At 59.0% G+C, this 9,412-nt stretch overlaps 2 protein-coding genes across 11 annotated transcripts in view; one reads left to right on the top strand and one right to left on the bottom strand.

Moving 5' to 3' along the window:
* Positions 1-758: 758 nt before the first annotated feature.
* LOC146403075 (uncharacterized) lies at positions 759-3,632 on the bottom strand. 8 transcript variants are annotated; one of them, XM_085025413.1, is made up of 3 exons: positions 2,623-3,398; positions 1,509-1,639; positions 972-1,290 (listed from the first exon to the last, which is right to left on the bottom strand). In XM_085025413.1, the coding sequence occupies exons 1-2, from the start codon at positions 3,284-3,286 to the stop codon at positions 1,521-1,523; spliced, it is 783 nt and encodes a 260-aa protein (XP_084881539.1). In that variant the 5' UTR covers positions 3,287-3,398; the 3' UTR covers positions 972-1,290; positions 1,509-1,520. The 8 variants fall into 8 exon arrangements, 5 of the variants coding, with proteins under 5 accessions (XP_084881539.1, XP_084881534.1, XP_084881538.1 ...); XM_085025408.1 differs by having other exon boundaries at positions 1,153-1,290; positions 1,501-1,666; XM_085025412.1 differs by having other exon boundaries at positions 1,153-1,290; positions 1,501-1,639.
* A 5,262-nt stretch (positions 3,633-8,894) lies between these two features.
* The window catches only part of LOC110260611 (uncharacterized), a 56,570-nt gene continuing 56,052 nt past the window's right edge, over positions 8,895-9,412 (top strand). For 2 of the 3 annotated variants that reach the window (XM_085025402.1, XM_085025399.1), the window contains exon 1: positions 8,895-9,321. In XM_085025402.1, the coding sequence (XP_084881528.1) occupies positions 9,035-9,321 (287 nt within the window). In that variant the 5' untranslated portion in view covers positions 8,895-9,034. The remainder of the gene's footprint in view (positions 9,322-9,412) is intronic. The other variant, XR_014845581.1, reaches the window with a different exon arrangement.

Below are 9,412 nucleotides of genomic sequence, written 5' to 3'. Positions count from 1 at the left end.
GGATCTGGCGTTGCCGTGAGCTATGGTGTAGGTTGCAGACGCATCTCAGATCCCGCATTGCTGTGGCTGCGGCGTAGGTCGGCAGCTACAGCTCCGATTAGACCCCTAGCCTGGGAATCTCCATATGCCAAGGGTGAGGCCCTGGAAAAAGACAAAAATAAATAAATACATAAAAATTAAAAAATAAACTGTAATGTGACCGGCCAAAGGTGGCTTTGGAGTTAAAGGACTAAAAGACACAGGCTTGCTTTTTTTCTCTCTCTTGATACATAGCTATATCTATAGATCTGTGTCGCCAAACTTTCTACAACAGTGTGGTGTTTGATAAGGAGAGGGGACAAAATACGCTCATTAAAAGTGGTCAGACTGCACCTGAGCCTTCATGCCAAATGAGACAATGTAACAATCAAGGGTATTTTTACTGCATATCTGGTATATGCCAGGTGTTGTGGCCAACTCTCCCACCGTCCTGGCTCCTCAGGGCACCCTACAGGTGGACGCATCTGCCCCCCTGCCCAGGAGCCGAGGCCCCGAGTCGGCTGGTACACAGCGCCCGCCCGGCAGAGCTGCGGGCTGAACGTGGGTGACTCGACAGCTCTCGCAGCTGCGCTATTTCCATAACAACTTCCTGCCTCTCCAAGGTGAACATTTTTCCCAAACACAATGATCTTCAATTAAGTATCTTATCTTGTTTAGACAGAATCTGAAGTTACTTCTGTAAATAGAATTTCATAAATGAAATATAAAAAGAGAGATACCTGCTGTGGTGCAATGGAATTGGCAGCATCTCTGGAGCGCTGGAGCACGGGTTCCGTCCCCAGCCGGGCACAGCGGGTTAAGGATCCAGCCTGGGAACTCCATTTGCCACGGGGTGGCCAAAAGAGAAGGGAAAAAAAAAAAAAGAAAAAGAAAAAGAACATCACAATTTTAAAAAGAAAACATAAGAACAAAAGAAACGTCAACTCATGGTGGTTGGTTTTTTTTTTTAACTTTACGCTGCTGTTAACCAGCAGCCAAACTAGGACACAGCTCAGGGACCAATGCAAAATGAAAGCGTAGGGCCCCTCGTTCAAAAAGGATTAAGAATTTTAAGACAGGGACAGGAGGGCCCAGAGCGAGGGGCGGCGGCGCAGGCTCCCGGCCCATAAAGCCAGGCCGAACAAGGTCTTGGCAGTTTTGATGGAGCAAGGGGACATCCCATCTGGTGACAACTTGGGCACCAGTGATCACGCATCAGAAAGCACTTGGGTTGAGCGTTCAGGAAGACAGCTCCGGATGCATTTTTCAGTCCTAGAAATACAAAGCGACCGCAGCTCAGGAATGGAGTTCCCGTGAGGGGGCTGTGGGAGAAAGCCAGCAGCTTCCCTTCCATGGAAGGGGCCCGGCCTCTGATCAAGGGCCGCTTGGGTCAACGAGGGTTCCCTCCCGCAGGGCAAACGTGCTTAAGCTGACAAACACCTGAGGCTCTGAACGCCCGCTCCACCCGCCGCCCCGCCTGACCTGCCCACCTCCGGCCTCCTCTAGGTCCTCAGCCTCATGGCAAGTTCGGAAGTTCCCAGGTGGGTGGAGGGTGACAACCTCAGGTGCCCCCAGGGTGTGGCCTCTTCCACGAACTCTGCCTGGCCCTCCAGGACTGACCCTAGAAAGAATCGCCGTGCAGAAAGCACTGGACGGACAAACAGCCACTGAAGGGAGAGGCTCTCCAGCACTTTGAAGCTCTGCCCACTTCTGTGAGACAAATGACAACATATTCCCCCCCCCACAACCTGCCCTCCATGGCACCCTCGCTCATTTCTCTTTAAAACACAAACCAACAGCCCCATTCTCCTAGCTTTTCACAGAGCTCTGGACTAGCAGGCCTGGGTCAGTTTTCTCCATAAACACCTCTTGCAGGAAGGACAGACAAACGGATGAACAGGGCAGGGCGGGGGTGTCCCAAGGTCGAGTGACAGCTGGTGCCCCATGCCTCTCAGCTCCTGGTCCAGTGCTCAGATGGCCCTGGGAGGGACTGGGCTTGGCCACTGTGCAGGTTCCTGGGCCTGGGGCCCCTCGGCTGCCTCCTCCAGCCCAGACATGTCCCCAGGACGCTGCCAAGAGGGCAGAGAAGGTGTCAGCAGCCAGGGAGCTCCAGGGAAGAGGAGGCCTGAGCTTAGGTTTAGGGCAAGGCCCGTGAATCCTTCTGCCTCCCACAGGGAGCAGCACCCTAAAGCACAAGGACTCGGTCCTACGTTTACTGCGGGCGCCAGTGCAGGCTGGGCACAGGGGGGCCTGGGCCCTGGACCCTGTATGGAGTCCAGGGCTTTTCCTGGACACCAGGGGTCCCAGCTGTCCCTCTGCTCACAGGACAGACACACAGGGGATCCGCTTGCAGTGGCCGACAAACGGGTGTACCAAGGGGACAGTTCAAGAGGGAGCCCCTCTGAGTCCAGGCCTGCCCCTCCTGCATGGGGTCCACCATCTTTCAGCATCTTGTGCCCACTTCATGCCCCCTCCCCCCAAATTCTGCCCAAGACCCTTTGGGGAGGGATATCAAACAGGCAGGTGCTGGAGGAAGGTGCCCCAGCCAGCCGTGGGAAGCAGACACCAGGAAGGGCTCCATCCTGAGTCGGGGTGGCTGTTTACCACTTAAGAAGAAACGACCAAAAAAAGCTTCTGGGTGGAATTTCAAGTTCTGGAGACTTCTAAGTAGCCGGGCCGCTCTCCATGTCTTTCTTTCTTTCCTCCCTCTCCAGGCCTGCTTTCCCTCTTTGTTGCCAAGCTCAGACGTCGCTGCTGAAACCCAGCCCAGCGCCCGCGAAGCCCGGAAACTTCCAGCTCCGCGACTGTGCGGAAAGTTGGGGTCGCGGGACCGAAGTGACAGCGGCGCCGCGGGGCCGGCGGCGGCGGTGACCCGGGGCCGGCGGCCTCCCGCGGCCTCGCTCTGCCCGGCTGCGCCCAGACCTCGGACAGTCTGCGGGCCGGACGTGAACTTGACACCGGCGGGACCGCGGGGGCACCCGGGGATGACCTGGTAAGCGGCGCCCGTTCCCCCGCCCTCGCCCTCGGCGCCCCCCGCAGCCCGCTGGGCCCGGGCGGACCCGGGATGGGGGCCGGGGGCCGGGCCGGGAGGGGGCGCCGGCGGGGGGGATGGAGGGGGGGCGCCGCCGCCACCGCCGCCGTGGCCGTGGCCGTGGCCGCCATGAAGCGCACGGCCGAGCCCGCGGCCCTCCGCCCAGCGAAGCCCGCCCGCCCCGGCCTCCTCCCGAACAAAGACCCGGGAAGTTCGGAAGGGAATCTTTCCCGACATTTTCCGTCCCCGGCCGCCGGGTCTGGGCGGCGGCCATCAGGCTCTTAAAGGGGAAAGAAGCCCGCCCTGGTCTCCTTCTCTCCCTTCCGTCTTGCACGCCCCCCACCCCCCTGGGCTGGAAGGAAGAAGGAGTGGCATCGGTGCCACTCCGGAGTTCAGGGGTTAACCCCCGCCCCAGGCCGGGGCCTGCCAGGGGCTGCACCCGCGGGTCAGGCCTGTGCGGTGGGGGGACCCCCCGCCCCCAGCTCAGGGGGAGGCAGCCCCGGCCCACCTGCAGAGCTGCCCCCTGGCCACTGCAATGCCAGCAGGTCCTGGCGCTCTGGGGGGTATTGCGCCTCATCCTCCCCCTCTGCCTGAGGGGCTTCCCAGTGGCCACCCTGGGTGACTGTCCCGAGCAGGACCCCCCCAGCCACCACCACCCTCTCTGCTCTGCCTGGGGCAGCTGTGCCAAGACAGCCTCAGTGCCAAGCTGCCATGGCAGGCGCGGGGAACACAACATGGCAGCTGTGATCAGGGCCTGGGGAGGAGGGGGAGGGGCAGCCTGGGCCCTGTGGGGCCTTGTCCCTGGGGAGCAGGGCTGGGCATGGCGTGCCTCCACTCACCTCTGCCCACAGGCCCAGGCCCCCCTCTGGCTGGTTTCTCTGCACCTTCTCCCTTTGCCTGAGACAAGGCCTCCTGTCAGTGGCCTGAGCCCTTGGGAGGGGGGGGCACCTATGGGGTGGGCAGTGGCAGGGTCTTGGAGGCTTCCAGAGCTGGGCCCTGGGCTCTGAGTTTGACTCAACGCACCCCCCCGCCAGCCCCACCGCATCCCAGGCCCCAACCCCCCCAACCACAGCAGGGAGTGCCCAGCTAGGCCTGCTCGCAGTGGCAGGCAGGTTCCCACCCTTCCAGAGGCCACTGTTAACCTCACCTCCAAACCCAGAGCTCCCAGACCCCAAAGTCCTCCTCAGTGAAAGGCTACAGGGCAATGGATGGGAGAAGGCCTGGGCCACCCCCCTCTGTACCCCAGACACTCCAGCAGGGGCCTCGAACCGACAGCCTGCAGGCATCGAGTGGGGTGCCGTGGAGAGTCCTGGGGACTGTGGGATCAGAGAGCCCAGGCCTGCCCTAAGGCCTTCTGCCAGTTGCTGCTGAGAGGATAAAGGCCTGGGGTTCCAGAGCTTCTGGCTCTTCAGGAGAGGAAAATCCAGATTTGTACATAGAATGCCCCACATTTCAAAAACCCCCAGGCAGGATTGAACCTAGTCTGTGCCGTTGCCCACACCCGGCCCAGGCTGCAAGCCCCGTGTCCGCGTGGGTTAAAAGGGAGGGCAGGTTTCTTGGTGACCCTGGCCCAGCCCAAGCTGCAACAGGGAAGCGCTATAAATCTGGGGCACAGGGAGGGAGGGGAGTTTGCGCCTCATTCACCCCTCATCACAGATGAATCTCAGGGAGCCGTTGGCCTCCACATACCGAGTCCTTCAGGTGGCAGAAGCTGGCTTGGCTCCAAAAGACCTGATCTGCTTCATGGAGCTGATTTGAAGTAAAATCTCTCTAAAAACAAGGTCGACCTACCCTGCCCCCAAATCCTCTGCGGAACCTCCATGTCCACTCAGGCTGTGCCCGCTGTGCTCAGCCAGGAGAGACAGGATCCAGAAAGTGAACTTGAACTTGAACTTGAATCTTCCTGTCCCAGGCAGTAGAAAGCCTGGGCTTGTCGCTGCAGGGAAGAGTGGACTCTCCCATGAGCCAGGCCCATGCACAAGCCCTTGCCGTGTGACAGCTGGGTGGCCCTGGGCCAGTAACCTCACCTCTCTGAGCCTCCACTTCCTTGTTCATAAGATGGGCTTGATAATAGTTCTGACCCGGTGGAGTCTTGGAGGAGAAGTGTGATACCCGTGTGAAGGCTTAATGTGACACTCGCACTGCTGTTTTACTGTTGGAGAGGTGGACGGTGGCTTCTGACCCCTCTAGCACATGGCCTGCGTCTGGGGCAGCTTAGGCATTTCTCGAATCTCCCCTCAACTCTCAGCTGCTTACCTCTCCCCACGTTTTTCTGTCTGTTCTTATCCCCAAAGACACCGTCCCGGAGCCGGTCCTCTGTGTTTAGAGCCCTGGGCTGAGCAGTGGGGGTCGAGAGAGGAGTCTGACATGGGGGCGGGGTGGGGTGGACCTGCCTTGCTGGATGCCCCAGTACCATTATAACACCAGGGTGAGGCTCTCTGAGCCAACTTTCCATTCAGAGAAGGTGTTTCCTGCACTGCGCTCCTGCTGCCAGCCGTGTAGTTTTGTTGAATGCCCCCAGAGACGAGCAGCTCACCACCTCTCTGGCAGTGTTTCTGCAGAAGCCGTAAGAGGAAGCCCCCCCAGGCATCCCTGAGCCTTCGCTGGTAGGGCCAGATGTGGGACGGGACTGCAGCCCTGGTTCTGGGTGGGAGGCATCTGTCTCCCCAGGGAAAACGGACACCTGGGAAGGAGGTCCTAAAATCTCCGTGAGGTGCTGATTTCGGTCTGCAGGGAAAGCATTGCGAACAAGGGAGGCGTGTTTTTCCAAGACAGCCCCATTTTCCATTTTGGCCAACAGTCCACGTAGCAGGGAGAAGCCGCAGAGAAGGGGCCACAGAGTGAAAAATAAGACGAACCGAGTACGAAAAGCTGGCTGCTGCACTCAGGAAACTGGAAAGCAAGATCCAGGGGCCCGGGGCTCCTTGCTGGGACTGGCTACCTCAGTGCAGAACCCAGGGCAAAATTAAAATGGGGCCCTTCTTCAAACGTTATTAAGAATTTCAGGACAGCGGCGGCAGAACATTAAAGCAAGCGTGGGCCTTTCTGAGTGCTGGGCTTTGCTGAGCACGGGGCCTTGTGTGCAGTTGGCCTGGCTCCCTGCACGTGTTCCTGCCGCGTGCCGAGGGCCGGGGAGGACCCACAAGCAGCTCCATTGAAGGAGCAGGGCTCTTCTCCTGCATCGATTTTTTTTTTCCCCCATCACTGATGTTACATGCTAATTTTAGAACACTTTGAATCCTCATAAAAGAAAAAAAGGTTTCAATCACCTGTGAAACCACTCTCAGAAATAGCCAGTGGCAACACTTCACATAGCTTCTGTTAAAAACGTAGAAGTTTTTAGAGTTTTATGTTTTGGGAACTCCCAAACATAGAAGTTTGGGGAGTTCCCTTGCGGCTCAGCAGGTTAAGGATCTGGTATTGTCACTGAGGTGGCTTGGGTTGCTGCTGTGGCGCAGGTTCCATCTCTGGCCCGGGAACTTCCAAATGCCCAGGCAAGTGAGGCCAAAAAAAAAAAAAGGCACACCAAAAAGCAAAACAACCTCCCCCCACCCCGCCCCGTGATGGTAAGCAAAATTAGCATCTTAGCATCTTATTATATGTATCATTTTATCTTCTGCTTGTTTCACTAAATTTTATCACGATGCATTCCCCTAAGTCAGAAGATACTCTTCTACAAGTTGATTTTTTAATGACTATTTAATATCCCACTTGTCCTTAACTAACCCCTTGTTATTGGACACTTTGGTTATTCACAATTATTTCTGATTTCCCCGCTTGTAAACAACACTTTGAGAAAAGTCTGTGCACATTTCTGCTTATTTCCTAAGGCACTGAAGGCTGTTAGGAGAGACCTTTAGGTCGCCCCGAGCCTTTGGAGGTTGTCTGAAATCCCACCCTGGCCAGGGGCTCAGCCCCCAGCCCCCTGCACAGATCCATGCTAGAAGGGACCACCAGCTGGGCATCTTCTGGCTTTTCGAGAAAAAGCCAACCCTCCCCAGAGGTGACGTGGCCAGGTCGTTTCGAGCACACAGAGCACTGGCTGCCAGGTTCACAGCTACCCTCTGAGGGGTCGTCACTGGCCCCCTTTATAAATGAGAACCCTGGGTGCAGAGGTCAGGGGCACTGGCCAAGGACCTCCTGCCTGTCCCCTTGTGAGAAGGACACATTAGTGATGACGAAGCAGGAAATGGCCCTTTTTACACCCACTGCCAGTGGGATCTTGGGGTCCAGGCTGCTTGCTCCACTGAGCCCTGCAGGCAGGGGGTGGAATGGGATAGATTTAGCCAGGTGCCCGCTCATGGGCGAGGCTCAGTAGAAATGGTGGCGTTGGGGGGCCAGGAAACGCAGCAGCCGGGAGGTGAGTTTAGAGTCCCCTTGGGAGAGGAGGGCTTTGCCAGCAGCTGGCCCCCCGACTGAAGGCTCCTGCAAGCAGGGCTGAGGTCTGCTGAGCTGGCCGTGAGGTGAGGTCTTGCTTTCCTATTGCTGCCGTAACAAAGGTCACTGCTCTGCTGGCTCAAACGACCTGGTTTGTGGAGGGTGGAAATCTGAGATGGCTCACGGGGTCAAAGTCAAGGTGTCACTAGCACCGGCTCCTTCACGGGGGCTCCAGGGGAGAATCTGTTTCCTGGCCTTTTCCAGCTTCTGGAGGTGCCCGCATCCCTTGGCTTGTGGCTCCTTCCTTCATCTTCAGGGAGGGTGGCGTGTCTCTCTCTCTGATCATGGCTGGGAGGGAGTCGTGGGACTCGGTGATCATCCAGGCGGCTCTCCCAGCTCCAGGCCCTTACCTTCATCCACCTGCACGGTGGATACGGATTATTCTGAGTTTCTTCCTGGGCTGTGGAACTGCCTTCCAGAGGCCCCACTGGCCACAGCCTCAAGGGCAGAGGTTCTGGGCCTCAGGCAGTTTCTCTGCTCTTCCTCCCCTCAACCCTTGGGGCAGGCGCAATGGGCACTGCTCTCAGCCCCATTGAACAGGTGGGCAAACTGAGGCTCAGAGAGGCCAGATAACTTGTCCACGGCCACGCAGCTGGCAGGGGTCAGGGCTGAACCTGGGTGATGGCTGGACCCTAAATCCAGGGCTCCGTGGGTCTGCCACCTGCCTCTAAGAAGGCGGTCTTTCCTAGCTATCACTTAATTTTTTCCAGAAGGGCTGCAGGCCTTCCTGTCCTGTTCCCAGAACAGGCTGCTGCTCCAGGGGGACAGAAGGGCCATGGAGGCAGTCCTCATAGGGGGCTTGTGTGATGGTGGAGGGACCTGGGATCCTCCCCGGGGCAGGGCCTCGCCGCGGCTTGCCTGCTGGGGGTTAAAGCTGTCAGTGGCAAAGGACCCGTCTTCCCAGCCGCAGTGGCAGCTGCTCTTCCTGGACCAGCCCCGCGGGGGGCTTTGGCGCATCCCCCACCCCAGCCCCAGCTCAGCACCCTGACCTGCCCAAAGCTGAGGAAAGAAGGAAGAAGATGTGCCAGGGCCGCTTTCGAAGCTGGGGTGGCCGTCCATGCACACAGGCGGCGAGGCTGTGCCCTCCCGGGGCCCAGACTCCACAGCGGGCGCAGCCAGCATCGCTTCCCTGCCGCCTCTGCAGCCGCCTCCCCTCCCGGGCCTGGGCCTGGCATGGGAGGGGTTAAGCCGCCGCGGGCACCTTGGCACGTCGTGCTGCCCAGAACGTCCGGCTCCCCACCCCCACCCGCTTTTCTTCCTTTTTGCCTTTTTCCTTCTTAATTAATCATACGCTGCTGCCCAATTTAAATATGGAAATACCCAGGCCAGGCGATGCAATTATTCCCAAGGCCAGGCGGGCCGTCCGGGCCCTCGGCTGCGGGAAGTAGGGTGGCATCGTCCCCTTTCTGGTGTGTGTGAAATTATGTGCACAAAAGACGTCTCCTTATCTGAGTGTGTGAACTAAATAAATAAATAAGGGCTTTTGTTTGTTTGCCGGCTCCTGTACACGACTGTTTTGACTAAACCGCCCGTGTTGTCTGTGCCTTTATGGGACTCAGGAGACAGGAGGCAGGGGGAGGCCTGGGGGGTGGGGGCGGCCGCCGGGCATCTGGGCCTCTCCCTCCCCTGGCACCACCGCACCCCGCACCCCTCCCACACACACCCTCGCCGGAAAGTTCCCCAGCCCAGGCCGGGCTCCCAGGCAGCTTGGCACCGTGCCAGGCTCGCCGCCGAGCGCGGGCAGCCGGGTGGGGCGAGCGGCGGCGGCACCGAGGACATGGCCGGGCGCCCTGGGCGCGAGCAGGACCCAAGGCCGGGAGGCCGGGGCCCAGAAGGTGAGGGGACCCTGGGTGGGTGTAGGGTGGGCGCTGGACGGGTAGCAGGCAGTGCGATCGGCCCGGAGCAGGCCTGGAGCGGGCAGAGGGG

Source organism: Sus scrofa, chromosome 5, assembly GCF_054392235.1.
Source record: "Sus scrofa isolate SSC_HxYL_T2T_F1_AM1 chromosome 5, Sscrofa_HxYL_maternal_Yorkshire_Landrace_v2.0, whole genome shotgun sequence".
NCBI lineage: Eukaryota > Metazoa > Chordata > Mammalia > Artiodactyla > Suidae > Sus > Sus scrofa.
Note: the sequence above shows the minus strand (reverse complement) of the source record. Positions and strands in the feature narration are given on the sequence as shown.